The following is a 22900-nucleotide window of genomic DNA, read 5'->3' as shown; positions in this document are numbered from 1 at the left end:
AAAGTTCACATTAGTGCGAATATGTGCAAAATACGCTCATATTTGGAGATTCACTGCTGTCAGAATCATTTGATTAGGAGCAATATTGATCACTGTTAAACTGTTCATGCTGTTAGTTTGACAATTACTTCATATTTAAATCTTAACGGTACACTTAAAGCAAGCTGTTCCGAATTTGAGTATTTAAGATGTATTAATGTATATTGATCTGGTTTCCATATAAGCCTGCACAGGTTTCTAAAACACACTCACAGTCACTTTTTAATTCTTTTTCTCCTGCCCTCTTTTCTACTTCTTATTTCCTCTTTTGTGTTTATGTATGTGTAACAAACAAATTCTAACGATAAAAGTGAAAAAGAGAAGAGGGTTTAACTTTGTGTTTGATGATACAAACCTTACTGCAGCTTTCTAGTTTCACGTGTCACGCCTGTTTTTCAAATATCTCCTCATTAACTGCAGTTGCAGATTTGCTCGTTGATGTGTGTGTTTGTGTCGTATCGTGTGTGACAGGGGACAGGTGGGAGAGGCAGGCAGCTTGTGTGTGTGTGTGTGTGTGTGTGTGTGTCACTGCGAGGCGTGAGGTGGCCGAGACCATGTGCCTGACCTCTGACATCCACACGCCAAACAGCGCCAGGCGACACCCCCCTCCCCTACTCAAACATACACACACACACAGGAGAGAGAGAAACCCACGCGCCGTCTGTCACCGGCCCCTGACAGGCGTGACCGAGGCGGGGTGGGTGGGCAACAAGGAGGAGGGGACAGAGTGGGGACGGAGGGGGGGGGGGGGTGAGTTTAGGACCCCTCCAGCCATCCTCTCTCCCCCCTCCTCTCTCTCACTCATTCCCCCTTTTCTAATTCCCTGACAGTGACCCTGCACCCCCCTGTTCTCCCCGTCTAACACACACACACACGCACACGCACACGCACACGCACACACACACACACACACACACACACACACACACACACACACACACACACACACACGCAGGCTGGCCATGTCAAACCCAGAAGACAGATACATCATCTGTCCTCTCTCTCTCTCTCTCTCTCTCTCTCTCTCGATGCTATTAGCACTGATAGGATGAGTAAGAACGAATGAGGGGGGGTCTGAATCCGAGCGGCTGCTGTCAAACTGCCCCCGGGGCGGAGGAGTGTCTTGGGACGGTGGTCACTTTAACTTGGAGGGAGATTTCACACTAAAATTGGCTTTAAAAAATGCAGAAATTGGTGCAAACACACATTAGTAGAAGCATCAGAAAAATAGTTTTGTTTAAATCTTGATGAAAGGGAATATAACTCGATGTGTGTGCTGGACATCTGTGACATTTTGGGGTTGTTTGATTTGTTTGCACACATGAGGTGGTTGGGATGGACGAGGGGGGGTTGAAAGGCCCCGTGGCCAGAGGGGTTAGGGGCAGTTATGGGCAGGGAGAGACGGAGGTGAGGGGGATGATAAAATGATTTTATGGGGTCCCTCCCTTCATATGCTGACAGGTTGAGGGAGCCGGGGATAATAACGTGTGTGTGTGTGTGTGTGTGTGTGTGTGTGTGTGTGTGTGTGTGTGTGTGTGTGTGTGTGTGTGTGTGTGTGTGTGTGTGTGTTTTTGAAGTGGATCGTATTACATTGAAAACTCATGTTTGAATGAAGTGGATCCAACATTTCCCTTAAAATCCCTTAAAAACTTGTAATAATAATAAGAGTAGCAGCAGCAGTAATATCAGTACTCATTCATTTAGTCATTATTTTTTATTGGCCACATGGGCTTAGTTCTGCACAATACCAAACTGAATACAACAAAAGATAGATAGCTAAGGTTTTTGGAGTTCCTCTGATGTTAAATGTTGTTTAAATGTTTAAATGTATGCATCATGGTTATATGGAAGTGTGTATGAGTGAGTGTGTGGCTGTGCATATGTAGTTTATAATGTGCAAAACTGTATACATGTATGGAAAATTCAAAGAAATGCATGAACTAAAAATAAAATAAATATGCCTACATTACTTTTTATATTATTTATGTTGTTTATTTGATAGGGACAATGCAAATTAAATGAGAACAATTTCAACATGTTACAAACAAGCTGTAGTAACTGATGTTTTGCATATAAAGATAGAAATGTCTATTGTTAGTTTTCACCTCCTGTCCTCAGTCAGGTTTTTACAAAAACAAATGAAGATATGGTAAAAGTAGTGAAAAGTAAAAAGAAGTGAAAAGAATACATATTTATATCATGAATAAATAGAATTACAACATACAGTTACAGTAAAAAAAAAAAAAAAAAGATACAAAGACACAAATATCAAGGTTACATGCAATTACAGTACTCAGAAATAAGACATCACATATCTGATTTTGCTTCAGGGAACCTTTAACACTTTTGTTAAAAATCTTAATATCTTGTGTTAATTTTATTTCGGTCGGTAGTGTGTTTTAGAGCCTTTTATGAAAAAGCTGACTGTCTCAAGGAGGTCTTACGATGTGCGTTTTTACAATTGCAGCTTGCTGTGCTCCTTCCGGCTGATAATGGTTAAACACCAGGGGTGCAAATGATCTGAACACATCAGAAACGTCTAAATATCTGCAGATGATCTTGATAAAGATCCTTTTTCACTCCTCTCTTTGCCTTTCTCCAGATAACTGGTTCATTATGTTTCACATGTGAACAGACGTCTCAGTCTTCGTGCGTCTTCCATTTTTTACAAAATCATTAACTATTTTTATCTGACTAAGCAAAGCATTGTGCAGTAATAACTTATTTCTGTTATGTTTGTGTTAGTATTGTTGGCCTGCGCAGTATTAATAGAAATATTTTTAGCCGAAAGCTGCAGCAGACACAAATTTACAAGGTCAGATAAGCTATAAATACAATACGTCTGTGTGTGTAAAATGTGTGTCGGTGTACTTCTGTATATGGACTTGTGTGTGCATTTTGTGTGTGTACTTGCTGATAGTTTTATTTTGTGGTCGTACTTGTGGACGCATTTGTCTTCTTTTTTAACATTTTAGTTTTTAAAAGCATCCTTCTGTGGTAAGGTGTTGCAACTTAGCGTTTTACTACAGACACTAAACACAGCTCATTTGATTCTTGTGCCTAAATTTACAATACTAATTCTGCCGTGATATCCCCGTCAAATAAACTAAACTAAATATAGCTTAGTTAATTCAGTATAGAGGGGAGAGAATAACTAAGTGTTTGGTTTTTTTTTTTAAATGGGCTCGGATTTTTGTGTTGATTTTGGAAGTCGGGACCTAATAAAGACGTTCATTTGTTGCTGAAGGTCACAGAAGCAAATTGAGTTCATGATCAAAGAAGATCCGATATAGTCAGAGTAATTTAAAATGTGTTTTTAAAATGTTTTTGCATCTTTGGATCATCTTAACATCTGAGAAATGTGTGTTTAGAGGATTTCATTCCAGTTTGAGGTCAACTCTTGAAAGAAGCCTTTTTCACCTTTACAACTATTTGTTCCTCAAAATACATATAATTTTTTCTATTTCGAGGATTCAGATGACTTATTGCTGCGTAAGGTGCTTGGTGTTGCACACACACACACACACACACAAACACACACACAGTCGTGGCTCAGCATTTCCAGGAGGGTACTGCCACCATCTGGTCATGTTGTGTAACTGCATCCGTCTACTAACTGAGGGCTCGCTCACTCCTTAAAGAATTAACCTCTTTATAACAATCACACAGGTTTATTTTGAGTAGTGTTTTTTTTTTTTTATCTCAAACGAGACATTTATGACGTTTATTTCCATGATGTTCTTCTTGTAATATAACACAAAACAAATTAATTAATTAAAACACAAGAAGATATTTTTCTTTTCATACTGAGAAAAAAACACTCCTATAATAGCTAAATTTGGTGAGAAATTACCACATAGGTTGACATGAATGTGCATTATTATAGAGAAGATAAAAAGAGTTAACACACAGAAAAGAGAGGTTTGTGGTAAAGTTTGCATCTCTGTTCAGTACGCAAATATTTTCCATCAACGTAAAAATGCATCTGTTATCCTACTTGACCTTTTTCTTCATTTTCACCTATTTTTAAGTTTATGAATGGTTGTTTTTATTATTATGTTATGCCTATAAAATCAAACTAGTCCAAAATCCATATTTTCAGTCAGCATTAACAAAAAAAGAAAATGGAACAAAGCAACAAAATCCTCTCACATAATCAGATCCTTATTGTATAAGATGTTGACGGATCACTCACAGACACGTAAAATCTAAATAAATTAAACAATCTTTCCCTCTTTTCCAGGCTTTTGAGAGAAAATTAGAAAAACTTAAACATGTCAGAATTAAACAACCAGTTTAGCTTTTTAGCTTTTCTGAGCACCAGAAAATGTCGAGCCTTTTAATCGAAGATTGTTTTATTTTTTCAACATGCTTCCTCGCCTCCTCGCTCCTCCCGTGACCCCGAAATCTTAACAGATAAGAGATTTTACTGTTGAAGTATGGAATAAACTATAATGTTTTTTAATTTTTCTTAAAAAGGGGTTCTGTGGACATTTGTAAGTCTGTTTGGAAGTTGATATAAAAGTGGAACACATCATATTTAAGTGACTTCGCTTGAGGCTGATGTTGTGGAATTTTTCATTTTGCGGCTTTGACTCGTCCGTCCTCGCGTCTCTTATGTTTGGGACTGAGATGTGAGAAAAGGAAGCGAGTACGAGAAGCGAGGCGACACTTAAGCATGATGAAATGCACCCGTTAACTCTCGTAACTCGTCATAGTTTGTAAAGTAAAAAAGAAAACATTAAGTCTTCCTTATGTGTCCTCAGATTCAAGACGTTTCAGTGCATCCTGACATCGCTCCATCTCTTCCTTTGTTTCTCGCTCCGTTTTCTCCACCTCTTCTCACGCCTTGAACTTGTCTGTGACCCTGATGATAAGATTACCGCACACACAAACACACACACTCACACGGGGCTTATATATCACATCCAGTAAGCCCTTTTTCTTCTTTTGTTTTCAAGTATTCATTCTTACCTTGTCTCACATTTCCTGTATCATACACAAAACGTGGGGTTTAGTGAGTGTGTGTGTGTGTGTGTGTGTGTGTGTGTGTGTGTGTGTGTTTGCTCCGTGGGGTATAAAGGAGACTGTGAAGCAGCAGGACAGAAGCTGTGGTTGTAATTATGTCGAGGAAGAAGAGGAGCAGGGTAGAGGATGTTAGCTGTGGTTTTATCAGGTGTACTTTGATTATTTCCAGCCTGCTGTCAGACACATGAACCTCACGCGCACTAAATCACACAGAGCTCGTGTTTTTCGGCTCTTTCTTACTGCCTTTTTATCAGGATGTCTCTTCTCGTCGAGCCGTTTCTTGCAAAAAATCCCTGAGCTGAAGAGAGGAAATGAGTTATAAAAGCACAAGACAGACAGAAGTTAAGAGCGTAGCGCAGGGAGGGGCGAGTGGAGGAGTGTTTTATCCAAGATGGCGGCAGCGACGGCCATGCTGAGTAATGTCTGCTGCTCAGGTAAGCAGTTCCTCCAGCGTCGCTCTTCCCGGACCAATTACTGCGGCAATCCCAGGCGTCGCCACAAACAGGAGGCACAGCGAGGGTAGTTAGCACGATATCTGCCACGAAAAGCTGATTCTTAATCCCAGTCCCACGTCCTGAGTCGATAAAGTTTACATTTAAAGAGCGAAATTAGAGGACGGTGTCATCAGTTTGGTTTAAGTTTTTGCTTAGCAGAGTTGTTTTCTGGTCGTATTTAATAATAAAAAAACAGGATGAAATCACAAACAGCAGTAATTCTTAAAAGTTTCACATCATTACTGCAGGGTAAAAATGTATTTGTATCTTCCAAATCTGAACTTTTCAGGAACTCAGAAGAACACTTGAGGTTTTAGCCTGACATTTTTGTATTTCTGACTTTATTCGGCCGAGTTTTCAAAGAGTTTCATCAACAATAGTGGAGGTCATCACAGGACAATAGCGATATCATTTCCACTTCTCTTTGTCAAAGATCATCAACTCCGGAAGAGCACACTTTCACAAATAGTTACCGCTTGCAATTATTTGTTGCAGTCTGACCCGAGCGCTCTGTGTTCTTTTGAATTCCTGACAGCAACGGTTGAACTTTGACCCGCAGAATAACGAGAATCACCAGCATGCAGCCAGTCAGGCAGAGAGAGATCTGCAGGACTGACCTCTCATTCAGAACGCAGTGATTGTTTGGACTCCTGTTTGTGTATCTGAAAGGTGAAAGAGAACAAGCAGCAGATGAGTGCAAGGACAGAGCAGAGTGTAAACACACAACAAATGTTTAAAACATGGAGCACCGATTCTGCAGAGACGATGTGTGTGTGTGAGTGTGTGTGTGTGTGTGTGTGTGTGTGTGTGTGTGCGCGCTTCTTTAGCTTCATGCAAGAGCTGCTGGAAATGTATGGATTTTCTCCTCTGACACAGCAGTTACTTTTTTAAAAAGTTGTTTATAAATACAAATGAAAATTAAACAGTGCAATGATAGTTTGTACCTTATGCATCCCATCAAGCAATTCCAAAAAGCCAGCAAGAAAGAAACAAAAAAATAAACAACAAAAAAACAAAAAGAAAAATAGAAATAAATAGTATTTAAATCAAGAAAACATAAATAGGAGGGTTAGTCAAACAGATCAAAAACTTACTCTCTTACTTTAACAACAGGATGTATGTGCATTAATTTAATTACATGCTTTATTCAAATAAAACATTTTAATTTGGTAAATATTCCATCTATTATCTATAAAACATGGTTGCTAAGAGAGGTGACCATATTGACTGATCTTTTTTTCATACTATAATTGCTAAATTTTGCTAAAATGTAAAAAAAAAAAAGGAAAGAAAGAAAGAAAAGAAAAAAAGTTGTAGTTTGACTCTGAACTTCACCTTTAGTTTGCTGAAAGTAGCTGTCCAAAACAAATTATACCATTCAAACATGTAGACAAATGGCATAGGATTTTTATTTCTATTTATCCTATTTCCCCATTTATTTCTGATGTCATGCAGGTTTTGATTATTAAGATAATTCGAATTATCGCAAATTAGGAAATCATTGTTGCACAGAGAGAAACGAGGGGTTTGTCTGCTTCACCTCCTGATATTGTCGGATTTATCAACATTAGCGTGTGTGTGTGTGAGAGAGAGAGATTGTCTCTTGACTTACAGTATGGTGGTCAAATGTTCAAAGGGCACCTAAACAGCAGACACATAATGTTCTTTTCCCCGTCTGCCAGGAATTTGAACCAACAACCGTCTGCTTTTCTAACAGTGTAACATCATCTTAAGCATCTTCATGTATTTTCCACGACCCTGTCTGACGTGTGTGTGTTTCTTGCAGATATCAGGATGTCTAAAGCAGCAGAGGAGGAGAAGCCTGGGGCTGAGTATCCAGGGGACAGTTCAGGTACACAAACACGTTACATATACATACATATATTTCATAACATTAATAATAGCAATTCAACTGCATGTATTCAGTCATTATATTTTATGTGACAGTTTTATCTCATGGTTTCCAATGATTGTTGCATTTTTTAAGTCATCAGTATTGTGCAATTTTTGCGACCTGAACACACACAAACACAACACAAAATAAAACGGTCCCTTTGTGTTTCAGACTCTGACAGAAACAGCCCCGATGACCAGGTGGGTTTTTTACTTTTATTCTAACACTGACACCAATAACGATAATCTTATCAGCTACACTCATTAAAAGAGTCATTATGAATGAAATAAGAGAAGCACTACTATAAATGTTTTGTCTCTAAAGTCTTATTTTTGCACATATAATCATATACACTACAAAATAAGTGAAATTTTTAGATGCCTCACTCTGGAACAAATCTAACAAATGTATAAATAGGTTAAAAATCAATCTGATAAATAAAAATTGACATCAGTTGATTAATTGACTTATAGTTGCAGCTCCACCATACCAAAACAATGTTTTCAGGAAAAAACATCTCTTTTCTTCCAACTGAGCGAATTAACAGTTTGTGATTTTTTTAAAACAAAATTTACTCACAGAATTTTGGGAACTCTGTTCCCACGTTTTAAATGTTAATGTGGTTTTATCTGGATCTCCATCTCACTTCTCCACTTTCTGTCACTTGTGTTTGTCTAAAGATCCAGCCGATGAAAACAAGCCCCTTCAGCGTCTCTCCCTCACCGGCTGGTAGCAAGGTGAGCCTGAGCTGGTCATTGTGTCACTGAAATATTACTTTTCAGTGGCTGGTATCTCTGCATTCTTTAGGTTTTCTCGTTTAGCATCGCATCACAATTAACACATTATAATTATAACCATAAGCGTTAAAGCTCCCCTTTAACCATTTAAAACCTGAACATATTTGTTTGATTTCTTCAAAAAAGAAAAAAAAAATTCTAATAATCCAACCCTTTTTTAAAAAGTAATTTTCGGGTCATTTCCTTGTCACCATTTACTATTTTCTTGCCATTTGTGGGATATTTGCTCACTGCCTTCTCCCCCCACGTTTTCAAAAGAAATCAAACCGATTTGCTCAGAATTCTGCTCAGCTGAATAAATTCTATGTTGCTAGTTTTTGTTGTTGTCAGGATTTCATCATGAAACCGTTGCGTTGTGGTGTGTGTTTGTGTATTTATTAAAAGCAGCAATGCCTACAATAAATAAGGTGTGTGTTGGTGTGTGTGTGGGTGTGTGTATGTTTATGTTAGCATGTATTAATCTGTGGTGTGTTTTATGGCTTTGATGCCTAAGGTGAGACTCGTGTTCAATGCTCTGAATATGCAAATCATGCAGCCTATGTCCACACCCACCTTTACTGAAGAGACGAGGCAGAGAGAGAAAAGACAGAGAGGAGAAAGGATGTGAATGAGTTGACAGTGAGTGATGGACGTACAGATGCAGCACAGTGCAGCGGTGATGGATGGGTAATGACAGGGAAGTGAGCAGCTAACGACAGCTAGAGGTCAGAGGTCAGCAGCTCTGGATCGTTCCTGCCACCATGAAAACGAAGAGGATTGACTCGGCCGTCTGGACAGGTGAACGGCAAACACTTCAACCTGTGAATCAGGAGAGAGCAGCAAAACACGGTCGCTCATAAAGTCAAAGAAAGACGCCTAATGAAGAATCTTTGACTTTCTTTTCGCCTGCACAATCGGGTTTGTGTCCTCATGCGTCTGCATTCTCAGAAACCTGTTTCCTGCGCTCCGCAGACATGCGTGCAAGCGGGGTCCTAAACTGGTTTATCACATCAGCTGTGCGGACCTCATAATTATGCAGAATTATCGCAGAAATTAAGTCATAAGTGGTGCATTTTTACATTCATAACTGCTACAAAAATTATGTGTTAAACTGACTTTGATCACTGAAATGTGTACTTCTTGGAATTTGTGCTTTTATTATTAGAAAGATGTTTTTATATCCCGTGAAGAACTGCTATGTCGCAGATAAAAAGCGTGCAATAAAAACTAAAAAACATAAGAAAGTAGAAAAGCAATGTATAGCAAATATACAATACATTATATTGCAACTTTAAAACGAAATATCTGGTTGCTGGTCTACCTCCTCCTCTTATTTATAAAATAAATTGTATTGGGCAAAGACTTGAAGGATTTTTACAAGTATTTGTGCGACAGACTGAAGTATTTCACTGTTAACCCTGTGATTTTCAGACATGGCCATCTTAAATTGAATGTAATCAAACAGACATCTCCTTGTAGCGTCGTGTTAAAAAAGATATGCCTCTTGTATATTCTTGTTTTGAGCATGATTGATTATTCAGGGAAAACTGAACTCTTTTTCAGCAGTGCCCTGAACTCACATTCAGTGGGCTGGAAGGATATATAATAAAAGACACCCAAAATAAAATGATGGAAAAGTCCATAACACAAATACCTCTCAGCTATGTCTGTCACATTTTTATTGCCATTTATAATTCTTGGCAAAGTTAAATAAATAAATCTGCTGCAAATAGAAAACCTTTGGCTGCACCACCAAAACAGTCAGTTTGTCAGTAGCAGAAGACAACGGCTGCACTTGTGTGTTTGTTACAGTATGAATGTGATGCAGAATGTTGTTTTTTCTTTCTTTGAAAATCCGTCCCTGGATTAATGCAGTCACTAACAGAAAATATGTCTTTGTGATCTTCTTCAGGGAAAGAGCGAAGAGAGCTCTGAGATGACCCATAGCACCGTCCCTCCTGCACCTCCCTCTCAACAACAACAACAACAACAACAGCAGCAGCAACAACAACAACAACATCATCAACAACAGCAGCAGCAACAACAACATCACCACACACAGCTGATGCTGGCTGGCAGTCAGCTTGCAGGGGTGAGACAACACACACACACACACACACACACACACACACACACACACACACACACAAACACACACACATTATATTGAGTTTCGAAATGATGAAAAATGTTGATTGCCAAGATTTGACTCGTGTCTTAGCCCACATGGCATCTGAGGTCCAAAGTCTGATACCTGGGTCTTCAACAGGGTGTCAGGGACCCCGAGGGGGTCCTCAGAGTCACTGCGGGGGGGCCGCCAAATCCAACATATTATAAGCAAAGATAAATTATCTTATTCCTTAAAAAAACTACCCAATTAATTTACAGTACACAACATTAATAATAAGATCTTGTGGGCATGTTTGGTTCTGCCTCTTTATATTATATTCATGAAGCTTTTTTATTCATTTGAACAGGTGTTACCAACTCTAAGATTCGATTCTTAAGTGTGAATGCACCTTTATTTAGTTGCTATTGTTGATAGCAGGGTAATGTTGTGACACTACATACATGAAAATATTCAGTTTAAGTAAATACCAGCCCTGAAGGACAAGGAGGCACCTGCACAACATGCAGAGTACAGTATTTAAATCACTGTGAAAAACCAAAGCTGACTGTTCTGTAAGTTATGTGAACGACTTTTCTCGCTTGTCTTGCTCTGGCGTGCTTTCACTGTCCGCTAACAGATTTCACCTACACCTCTGTTCCTGGGATGCTTAGCTGACGCTGCTCTTTGTTCTCTCTTATGTCTCCACTTTTGACCCCATTTTGTTCTTCATTTGCGGGATCCGTCTCTCCTCCTTTTTCCACTTTGTTGTCATTCACCTCCCCTTTCTGCATCTTTGAATCTTCATCTCATTCGCCATCACTGTCCTCTCCCTTCACCTCCTCCTCCTGCCGTTCCCCAGCTTGCCGCTCTGCTTCCGGCCCAGCAGCAGCTGCTCCTCCAACAGGCTCAGGCTCAGCTCCTGGCGGCCGCCGTTCAACAGTCAAACGCCGCCCACGCCGCTCACGCTGCCCACGCCGCCGCGCAGCAACAAGCCAACCAACAGCAGCAGCAGCAGAACCAATCACAATCCCAGCAGCAACAGCAGCAACAACAAACCAAACAGGAACAAACTGTCCAAGCCCCGCCTCCACCGCAGCTGGCCCTTTCGCAGCCGATCCAGCTCACGGCCCAGGTACGATCAGCCAATGCTTTAATCAACAGTTTGTACCTGTCGAAGTAAACAAAGCATGTGATTTCTGAGTTTTGACACTTTTTTTCATTTCTTGTGTGTTACCTTTAAACTGGGTTGATTTGTGTGAAAGGCGTTTGCGTCTTCGTTGCAGGACATCCAGCAGCTGTTGCAGCTCCAGCAGCTGGTTCTGATGCCGGGTCATCACCTCCAGTCTCCTGCCCAGTTCCTCCTGTCTCAGCCAGCGCAGGCACAGCAGCCGCAGCAGGGTGAGCTCAGCGGTTCTGGTCTTCAGTTCTGATGATGGAGACAAAATACACTTAAAGAATTACAACCACCAAAATTCATGTCGTATTTTTTTGTTTTTATTCAAAATAAAAATAGACTATTTAAAAGCCTTTAATCACACTTTAAGTTTTCTTGGTACCAAATTACGTTTGTGGTTGATTCATTTAAAGGAGCAGAGTGTAAGATTTATGTCCCTATCAGTGTCAGTGTTTGGTTTGTCCTCGTTTGATTTGCTCCCATGTGGATATAAGCGGTTCATTCTAATGCAACAAAAACACAACAGTTCTTATTTTTAGATAATTATACATTAAAGGAAACATACTTCTTATAATATATTCCACTCTGCCCCAATATATCCCCCCTAAATCGTACACACTGGACATTTAATAATTCAACTGAATGGTTATTTTCTTTGATTGTTTGGTTTGTTCATTGGTTGATTTTCCTTTCACAGGTCTGCTCTCGACACCAAATTTGATCCAGCTACCTCAGCAAAGCCCAGGGGGGCTACTGACGACCCCACCACGCCTGGGACTCCAAGCACAGGTAGAAAATCTTTGAGTTTGTAAGACAGATAAAGAGTGGGAGGGAGGGAGAGAAAGAAAGAGTAAAGAGACCTTGAGAAACTACAGAATGTAACTCAACAAGTGAGACTTATTGTTTTCATGCAGATTGAATAGATATTGAATCGGCACCACAGGTCATGTGTCAGACTGACATTCGTCACCATCAACTGTCGTCTGCTGTAAACCACCCGCAGAATTCAAAACACTCCTAAACATCCTTCAAGTTGTGCTTATAGTTTAACAAATAGCTGATCTCTGCTGCAATCTGCCCAAAGAAAAAAGGTTGAGGCAGCTGCTTAATAAAAAATATATTCCATCGCAGCTTCTTTTCATAATAAACGCAGAATCTTGATGATTTATTCACGTGGCTCACCTCGTGTCCTCCATCTTTATCTTCTGTAACACAATGCATGAATGCGTCCTCATGCATCCGAGGGCCGTTATGGATTTTTCATTAAGCTGTGATGAAGTCGTGTCAAACACAACGGCGGCCGCTCCCTGCTTGTTCATGTATTTTATTCGCAGAGACGATGGATGTAAATGAGGCGTGCAGCAGCGGGTATCGTGCATGATGTCTGGTCAATTAGTTGATACTCCCAAAGCTCGCAGGGTCAAATTCCTGCTCTGACGTACCGCGTGTGTCTTCCAGCTGTCAGCTAACCTAAAGGCAGGCTCCAGATGTGATATTCATGACATTTTTCACCTGTTTAAAATAAACTATGTTTTTTGTGCATGATTCCCATCAAATTTGTTTAATTTATCAGGTCACCCCAGGATCAAATTGCTGTTTTGTATGCATGTTTTTCCAGCTGATTACCTCATATGGATTCAGTGATCAGTTTATTTCAGTTTCTGCAAAGTGAAAACACTTGTTTTGACAGAGAATGTTCTGTATAATTAATGTGTAATAATAATAATAATAATTATTATTGTCAACTGGCAGCCTGCTGGCCACATATGGCCTGTCAAAGCCTCCCATCAAATAATGTGAGGAGAAAGAAAATATGTTCTGTTATTTTTTATATACAGCCTTCTTTTCTCCCTACATTTAAGCACCCAGTCCTATTCTTAGTCCTGACAATTGTTTCAGTTCAAAAGTGAACCTGAAACACATGAATAGGGACAAACTCATAGCTCTTTTTACCATTTCAGGTTTTTTTTTCACATTGTCTCATTTAATGTTTCATTTGATTTATTTTTTATTATTAAAATAATTTTGTTATTTTATTTAACAACAATTAATATTATTATGAAACAAAAATAATGTGATTAGGTCTGAATATTTATTTATTTAGAAAGATTCTTGCCCTTGGACAGATGGAGTTGATGACCCCGAGGTCCATTTGAATTAAGCTTCTAATTTCTGTCTTCCTGATGTCACAGAGGGAGAAGAGCAGCGATGTCGTGGTCGGTGGAAGCAGCAGCGGCAGCAGCGGCTCTATAGTAGCCACCGGCAGCAGCGGCGTTGGTGTTGTGACGTCTGTAGGAGCCACCTCAGCATCCAGCAGCGCCATGGCGTCCTCGCTAGCATCCGGCTTGCCTCCTGGAGGTCACGGAGGTCACATGGGGGAAGAGCCCAGCGACCTGGAGGAGCTTGAGCAGTTTGCCCGCACCTTCAAACAACGACGCATCAAGCTGGGATTCACCCAGGTAAAAGAGATGGAAGGTGGACAGTGTGTGTGTGTGTGTGTGTGTGTGTGTGTGTGTGTGTGTGTGAATGTGTGTGACTCTCAGCTCTGTTTGTGACGCTGTATATCTGTGTCTGTCAGGGAGACGTCGGCGTGGCGATGGGCAAACTGTACGGCAACGACTTCAGCCAGACCACCATCTCCCGATTCGAAGCTCTCAACCTGAGTTTTAAGAACATGTGCAAGCTGAAACCTCTGCTGGAGAAGTGGCTGAGTGATGCAGGTAAACATCCACAACTTACCAGAGCAGGTAGCAGGTGTCATTTACCTGATGGACACAAGTTCCTCAACAGGAACATGGAGAACGCAGTTTGTTCTCTGCAGTCAATCATTTTAAATAACTTCAAATTTTTAGAAATGACCTCTGAAACAGGGCGCCGGTGGCTCAGTGGGTAAAGCGGGCGCCCCATGAATAAAGGCAATGTCCTAGTCAAAGCGGTCGCGGGTTTGCTTTACGCTTACATTCTGTCCTGCCAAATAACAGCAAAAACGCCAAAAAAAAATTGACCTCTAAAACTTTGCCACCAGGCTCTTGAGAAAATTGCATGAATAGATGACTGATTTATTTGTTAATATGGAATTTTGATATATCTATAACACAGATATTATGTAGCATTTCATCTATTTGGATGACAGAGTGCTCAACAATACTGAATGCCAGCGGGGTTTTTTTCTTTTTTTTTGTCTTTACCAAATGAGTTAAGCTCAAAAAGTAGTTCTTCCACTTCAAACTCTACTTCTGTGCTTTCCTGTGCATGTCTTCATGTCTCTTTATTCTGTCTTTCTCACCTCTCCCTCTCTTGCTCTCTTGCTCCGACAGAAACTATGGCAGTAGACAGCATGCTGCCCAGCCCGTCCTCTCTCTCCTCCCCCATGTTGGGCATCGAGGGTCTATCCGGACGACGCAGGAAGAAACGCACCAGCATCGAGACCAACGTGCGAGTGGCCTTAGAGCGCAACTTCTGCACGGTGGGACATTGATTTATTTACCAAATATATAAAACAATATATCCATTAGTCAGGACATGGGGACTGACACCAAGGTTATTATCTAAAAACTAAAACTGGCCCTGAAATAACATTTCACTGAAATAAAAATAAAAACTGGACTTAAGAAAAAAAGTGAAAACTTACTGAAATGATATTGTGTATTTATATTACTTATACTACAGCACTTACTATAAAATAAAACTCTACAGGGAATGTCTTTAGTTTTTGTCTTTGTCAATTTGGTCAAATTTGTCAACATGGGGCATGTGGAGGAATTGGTGCATATGTTAAATTTGAGATTATTTATCGCCTTCACAAAGAGTTGTGTTTGTATTGTGATACCTATTCTGGCTTTCTTAAATCTTGGCCCAGACAAATATCCCTATATAATAATAATTACAAAAAACTAAGACTGAAACTAATAAAAACTGAACATTTTTAATAATAAAATGTTGGAAAATTACACTAAACTGAGTTGAAAACAATAAAAAACAAATTATAATCACTCTGATTGCAGTTAAAATGGGTTTCAGTGGTGCATTTTTTGGACAGTATCAATGTAACAATATTTGCTTTACGAAGTGTATTTTAGACTGCTGAGCTGGAGCAAGATTAAACAAAAATACACAATCTCACCATAATTTAAGATATATAAATGAACACAGCCAAAATTATCAAAAATGTGCCAAACAGTCCCAAAGGGTTTAACAAGTATCGTCAGTGGTTTCCATTGTTTCAGTTTCTACTCATTTGTCCTTTTACTGATGAGCGCGATGTTCCCTCCTCAGAACCAGAAGCCTACCTCGGAGGAGATCCTGCTCATGGCGGAGCAGCTCAACATGGAGAAGGAGGTGATTCGTGTTTGGTTCTGCAACCGCAGGCAGAAAGAGAAACGCATCAACCCGTCCAGCAGCACCACCCCTCCCCTGCCCAGCCAGACCTCGCCTGTTGTGACACACAAAGCCCCCTGCTACAGCCCGCACATGGTACAGTCCGCCATACGTCCACTGATTCTTACTTTAACACTGTTTTTTGTGTAATTTCGGAAGTTGGCCTGATTTTTGTTGCCACAGATGGATGGAAGTATTTCCTGATTCGTCTCCTCCTCTCTCCCCCTCCAGATATCGAGCCAGGGTCTGTCCCAGGTCACCACCTGTCTCAGCACAACAGGTGAGCTGTAATTACTGTTTGTGCCCGTGTTGAGTCTCGTCAATGAATTATTAAAGGTTAGAGCACCGCTCCCCAACTGTGTTTTTGGAACCCTAAGGTCGGTCACAGGAAGATTAAACCGGTCCTGACTTTATTTGGGAGACGCTGATATCTCTTTTTTGCCGCTGGTTTGATGAAACACTGAAGAATCATCACTTTTAAAAAAAATGATTTCTTTGAGAGGAAGATTGAAATAGAAAACAATGATGTTTTGTTGACAACAACATGGAAGCCCCGGTCCCGTCTTGAGTTGTTTACCTCCATGAGTCATGGCTTGTCCTCGTGATTTATAGACCTTCGGCCACAGTGTGAGCTATCCCGGGCTTCACAGATATGACAGATGGCCTGACAGGTAACAAACACAGCTGGAAATTTATTGGTCCGTTGAGCCGAGGCTAATACTTTCCAGTCGCAAACTTGCCTCTCCAGTCTGCAGAGTTGAAGAAGATGCTCAAAAAGCTCGGGATCCCGACTGTTGATGAAGAACTGTGTCACAGAAATGTTTATTTAAAGCTGTAACTCATCGGCACGGTGACAACCAACCTGCTACACCGCACCAACATCCCTCTTCCTCTCTTCCTCTTAGCCGCCAGCTCTTCAGCGTCCTGCCCCATGACCCCTGTCAGCTCTGCTGCAGTTGGCTCCACCTCTTCTTCTGTGACTCCGCCTCCTCATAGCACAGCTAGCCCCGCCCCTCCCAGCCTCGGCGCCCACGGACTCAACACCGGGTGAGTGTTTTTGTTGTCCTAACAACTAAAAACAACAACAAAAAACATGGTAGTTATTTTATCTTCAGTGAGCTCAGATTCTATCCACGATCCAAAACGATACAAATATTCTTTATTAACCCTTAGGGCTCGCTTTAATATCACACAATCGCTCTGCGCACAAAATGTGCTTTTCTTAAAAAAATACTATACAGTGATATGATTTTCTACTTTCATTGAGTTAATATTTTAAGAAACTTTAGTCCTTATTATACAAAAACTAATTTTTATTCATTTTCAGAATTTTAACCCTTTAAATACCAGGTTTTCATCATGATGCCACTATGCTTTTAGATATATATATTTTTTAAATATACGATACAGGCAAAGTAGATTTTTTTTATTACCATATCATCACAGTCTCTGATGGGTCAATGATTTGCAACAACACTGATTGTTAGAGTCTGTTAGATTCAGGACGGGACAGTGTTGAAGCCCACATGACACAGGAAATGAGTCTAAAGTCGGCCGTCTCGGTTTATCAACATTCTCGGATGCTTTTAGTTGCTCGGGCAACAGGTTTGGTCCTTGTTTACTTCCTGTTGGTTACTGAATTAACACAGAAAAACACTTGGACCTATTTAAAATGTTCACGTCTTACGACCCAATAGAAGTGTGTGGTGGTTTATTTTGCTGCAGTGACTCTGCCCTCTGCCTGTATTTCCATATTTTATTGGGATATTTATGGGCGTGTACCCTCACAGCGCTCAGGTGACGCCGGGACTTTATAAAATGCTAGCGACCAGGTGGCAAACACAAATATAGTGAGGCAAAATGCCAAACGAGAGTGAATCTGGGGTTTGCTTTTTCTTTTATTTTTGCTGGCGAGTATGTTTACAAACAATAACTGATGGGAACACTCTGAACACTCTGAAATTTCCACATCTCAAAAGTGAGTCATCCGCTTTTCTTTTTTTTTTTGGGTGAATTAGTATTATTGCAAAATTAATGTATGTGGTTTTCAACTGCTAGAAATTTGGCATTTTATGAATCCACATTCAAAATAAAGACTCTTTAGAGACATCTGTTGATTCTGAATATTTGAAACAGTTTCAACACTTTTTTTTGTAGTAGTATTGATACACTAGTATCAGCTGTGCTTTCTCGCTCACTCTGCTCTTCTCTTATACTAAAAAAAAGTTGTCATCATGTCGTCATCGCCTTGTCATATTAATCTTTTGAAAGAATTTTCAATTGTATGCCTACAGAGTCATTTCTTTGCCATGGTATCATGGTATTGTGACAGTACTGCTGTGACTATGACTATTTGAAGGTTTTCTACACATTTTGGAGCATCTGATATGTTTTTGTATGAGTGCGGCACCTATAATGAAAACATGTTTGGCATCACCTGACACATACGCAGCTGTGCGTTGCAGAAAAAAGCTGTTGAAAAGTATGTCAGACGGCTGCACCAGTCTGACTGCAATTCTGCGTGTTCACACACACGCAGACACATACGTACAAGCTAAGGCATGCAGTCATGACACAGATAGAAAATGTCAGAGAAGCTGCTGCTGCACCAGTTACACCATCAAACACTAGAAGCATAATCACGTTGAGTCTACATCACTTTAACCTGCCAACTGTTTCTCCACATGTGTGAATTTGCGGTCCGTCCACATTTCAGGAACACAATGATGGGAGTAAGCACAGGGATGAACCAGGCCCTCATTGGCAGCAATCCCCTGGCTACCATGCAAGGTGTGTGTGCATGAGTGTGTGTTGGTGCATGCAGACTGTCCCCTCCAGCCCAGCGAGTCCTCACGAGACTCCATCTCTTAAAGACCACTTCCCATTTCACCCTTCATCCATTCTGTCCAAAATGAATTTCCGTGCAGCTCCCGGTAGCCAACAGCGAGCCCGGCGCTCACTCCTCCTCCTCAGCACAAACTTTTTGAATCGCTCTGTATGGTGAAAGATTCAATTTGATTCTCATACAATAGCCCGCTATTATCACAAAGTGACAAGAGCCCCTTATGGCGAAGCTTAGGAGGCCGAGTCAGCTTACAGTGAACAGTTGAACAGGCACAATCCCCTACCTCTCAATATCCAGGCCTGTTGGCTAAATAACTAGTTTTCACTCAAAATTCCCCTTTTTTCAAAGCTGCCAAATCAATTAAGCATCACAAATAAGCTCAGCTTTGAATCCGTCATGTGATCCATCTCCCTATAGCGCCGATTCAGGCCTTCCTCTTTTTCTCCCGCTCTGTTCGAGCGTCATTCAGCGCCGGCCTCCTCGGGGCCATGTGTTGATGAGAAGGATACAGCCTGTTATGGAAACTGCAGCTCTGGCACTGGCGGCTCTGATAGAGTTATAGGCTGGAGGAGAGAAGAAAGAGGAGCCGCGGTGAAAAGAGGGTTTTGAAATGAAGTGTTGACGTGGAAAAGGATTTCTGGTTTGGATCCCTCTGGGGCCACACACACGCTATGAATGTTTACACTCATGGCGCTGTAATGGATAAAAGTGTTGACTATTACACTGGAATTCAAAAGTCGGCAGGTGTCACTCTGTGTTACAGCGGAGCTCTGACTGATAGACGGGTTAGTCTGCCGCGCTTGCTGCAGTAATTCTGCAGAAAAATAGTATATCTTTAGTGTCAGGGTGATATTTCTGAATGCAATATAATATAATGAAGCCTTAAATAATATCTCTTTCGGTTTTTCTATGCACATGGGCCTCATACTGTTAATTTTATTTTGTTTTTATTATGAAACAGTGCTCGGTTTTGTGTGCAGAAAGTCAACAAAATGAGACAGAAGTTCATTTTCACATTTTTACAATCTGACTCATCACTCATTACATCATGCAGCTGGTTGTGTGTCTGTAGTGAATAACTGCATCTCCATCTTCATGCTTTTGCTCAACATCATTAGTTTTCTCACATTGTAAAGTTGAGTTTTCACAGCCTCCGAATGTTAATAAAATGGTTCTTAAGGTGCGGTTCACCCAAACTACAAAAACTACTCCGTCAGGGATTTCAGCGTCAGACGCACAAAGACATCTTTTGCGGCAGTGTGACATACCGCCCTGCAGCATCAGTTCACCCTTTAAATCCTGAATCAACATCACTTTCTGATGCGTTTCATATGTATTAAACCTTTGAACCTTGAAGAAATTGGTTTGATTTCTTTCAAAAACATGGGAAAAAGGCAATGAGCAAGAGATGTCAAAGCTTTAAAGCTATGGGAAAAAATGAACTATGTATTTAAAATTATCCTAATTATATATTTAAAATTAATTTACAAAAGTATTCTTTGATTTTTTGAGCCATGTGTTCAGGTCCTTCCTTTTTTTAACCAATTTCTTGATAATTTCTGGGTCATTTCTTCATAAGTTGCTTGTTGCCTTCTTTCCATGTTTTTAAGAAGAAATTGAGCCAATTTATTCAGGTTCCAAAGGGTTAATAATGCTAAGATAGCACCAAATGCTGCCGGTATTTATGTAACATAAAGAGCTGTAAAGTCCCTATAGTGCGAGAGGTGGATGTGTCCAACAAACCCTGGACTTTCACCCGTTAGCCCACTGTTTGCTTCTGATATGTATGTTGAGTCAATCAGTGACGTTTTTCTCGAAATCTAACCATGTGCTTTTGTTGCAAAGGCAATAAATGTAAATTCAAGGTTAATCAAGGAAATTAATGAGTGCACACCAGGATGCCCAGGCTGACACTTATTTATTAATAGTTTACATTAAAAACAAAGTAAGGCACAAACTATGTGTTTCGCTTATGGCTTCATCAGATTGTTAGTTTAATGACCATCAGTTAGTCCATCGCTTTGTATGGCAAAAATGATTATTATATCCATTTTGATGAGATTTGGGTGAACTGAGCCTTTAATCATTTACACCTCAATAATTAATTCCTATTCTGTAAGACAATGTAGAAAAACTGTTCCACAGTTTGCATGTTTGTAGTCGCTCTGCTGTCGTCCCTCGTCGTCCTCATCTGTTACTGATGTTTCTGTGTTTACTGACTTCTCTTTACTTCCTGTCTATTTTTATCCTCCACACCTTCCTAATTCCTCATCCACTCTGCCCACTTTTCTTCAAATTTTCTCTCCTTTTTGTCCTCTGCCTCCATTATTCCCATCTTTCTTTTCACCTCTTCTTCTGTCCTTTCTCAATTGTTGCTGTGTCATCTCTGCTCTGTATGTCCTCGTCTCTGCCTCCACTTCAACTTTTGTCCTGCTCTCCCTTTCACTCTTTGCCCATCCTTCATCTTTTTTCTTCGTCACCTTGTATTCATCACTTTTTTTGTCATTTCTTGCATCTTTTCCTGTCTCGTCTTTCCTTTTTCTTCCACCTGTCTTTCGTCCATCACTGTCCACACTCTCCTCTGCCTCTCTTCCGTCCCTATCAGCCCTGGCAGCGAGCAGCGGTCAGCTGCCGATCTCCAGCCTCGAGGGAGGAGCGGCTCACATGCTCCTTGGTGGACCTGGAGGTCCAGCTGTACCTCCCTCTCTCCGTCCCTCCCTCTTCCTCAACCGCCCCACTCTCCTCCCCATGGTGACCGGCTCCATGGCGACAGCCTCCACACAGGCCATGGGACTGGTCAGCAGCGGTGGCGGTGGTATGTGCGGCCCGAGGCCCTCCTTTTCCCATTCTCCGCCCCCTGGCGCCAGCGACCTCATGAGCCCGACCTCGTGCCCCGAGGAGTCCGCGTCTCCTTGCTCAAGTCCGGCCTCTTTCTGTTCCTTCAGCGAAGCCTCGCCACCGCCTCTGGGAGGGGCCATGGCCGAGTGACGCCTGACTGACAGCCAAAGTATCCTATCAGAGGAGGACGAGGAGGAGGAAGAGTTAACGGAGCTTTAAAAATCTAAATTTACAACCTCGCCTTTCAACCAAAGCCATCTCTCTGTCTGATCCATCTCTGATTTCGTCTCTCTCTATTTCTCCCCGCTGAAGTCTTCTGAAGCCAAAAATATACACAGATGGATGACGGGAGGAAGCAAAGAGAGAGGGCGGATGGAGAGGATAGAGAGAACTGCAGAACGGAGGGGGGACATTTGAAACCAAATAATGATCTACAGCTGGAGAGGTGGCACTGAGGAGTGTTTTCGCTCGGCATCGGGGAAACGAACAGCATGCTTTTTATCGGCTGGAGAAAAAATAAACTCGCTGAGGGCAGGGATGAGAAGCGAAACTGTGTGTGAGAAATGGGAGGCAAAAAGAAAGACTTGTTTAACAAGCTCGGAAGGTCATGTGGTTGCAACCAAATTTTAAAAAAAAGAGAAAAGATGTTAGAAGAGAAACACACACTTACAAAGATGAAAACCAAAATCTCCAAATACCAAAAACTGAAAACCAAAAAAGACAAAAAAACAACAAACGGAGAGAAAAGCTTTAGTTCAAAAAGACTTTTGCATTCTGATCTGCCCAGGATCAGTTCAGTACTCCATCTGACATCACGCCAAACATTTTCCATTTCACTCAGGATTTCATTTATTCTCATTTTCAGTTTGACAACTATTTTTCTCTTATTTTCTATTCATAGGTACATTCAATGTTTTACAGCTGATCCCACATTCAGCATATTTACCTACCTCTCTCTTTACAGCTTTACAGTGATGCATACTTTACATTAGTACAGACAGTGTTTGTTTTCACCAGCCTGGCGTGCCAGACGGGTGGAGTTTACTACTATAATTACTATAGCATTACGTAAGATGCCAATCCATACGCACTGTAGTCTAAAAATAACTTTCCTGTGAATGTCTAAGCTTTCTGGCATTCATTCAATCCTAGTATGTGGAAAAACCCACCCCTCTGGTGCACAAATAGGATAAAACCAACCATACATGTTGGAAAATCTCATTTTATCCAGGCAAAAAAAATGAAATTATGTCATTTTTTTATTTGTTTAAAGTCCTGCAGTGATTTATTGGGGATTATTTACATCATTTTTTTTGTATAAGAAT

General features: G+C 40.8%; 1 protein-coding gene across 1 annotated transcript in view; it reads left to right on the top strand.

Moving 5' to 3' along the window:
- LOC121958071 (POU domain, class 2, transcription factor 1) overlaps positions 1-22189 on the top strand; it is a 78955-nt gene extending 56766 nt beyond the window's left edge. The window contains exons 2-16 of the mRNA XM_042506931.1: positions 7348-7413; positions 7627-7655; positions 8136-8192; positions 10144-10323; positions 11201-11473; positions 11625-11739; positions 12213-12304; positions 13708-13974; positions 14094-14235; positions 14833-14981; positions 15791-15988; positions 16124-16167; positions 16739-16939; positions 18609-18682; positions 21343-22189. Of these exons, the coding sequence (XP_042362865.1) occupies positions 7348-7413; positions 7627-7655; positions 8136-8192; positions 10144-10323; positions 11201-11473; positions 11625-11739; positions 12213-12304; positions 13708-13974; positions 14094-14235; positions 14833-14981; positions 15791-15988; positions 16124-16167; positions 16739-16939; positions 18609-18682; positions 21343-21725 (2270 nt within the window). The 3' untranslated portion in view covers positions 21726-22189. The remainder of the gene's footprint in view (positions 1-7347; positions 7414-7626; positions 7656-8135; positions 8193-10143; positions 10324-11200; positions 11474-11624; positions 11740-12212; positions 12305-13707; positions 13975-14093; positions 14236-14832; positions 14982-15790; positions 15989-16123; positions 16168-16738; positions 16940-18608; positions 18683-21342) is intronic.
- The last annotated feature ends 711 nt before the right edge of the window (positions 22190-22900 follow it).

The sequence above is a fragment of the Plectropomus leopardus genome, chromosome 18 (genome assembly GCF_008729295.1).
Source record: "Plectropomus leopardus isolate mb chromosome 18, YSFRI_Pleo_2.0, whole genome shotgun sequence".
Taxonomy (NCBI): Eukaryota; Metazoa; Chordata; class Actinopteri; order Perciformes; family Serranidae; genus Plectropomus; species Plectropomus leopardus.
Note: the sequence above shows the minus strand (reverse complement) of the source record. Positions and strands in the feature narration are given on the sequence as shown.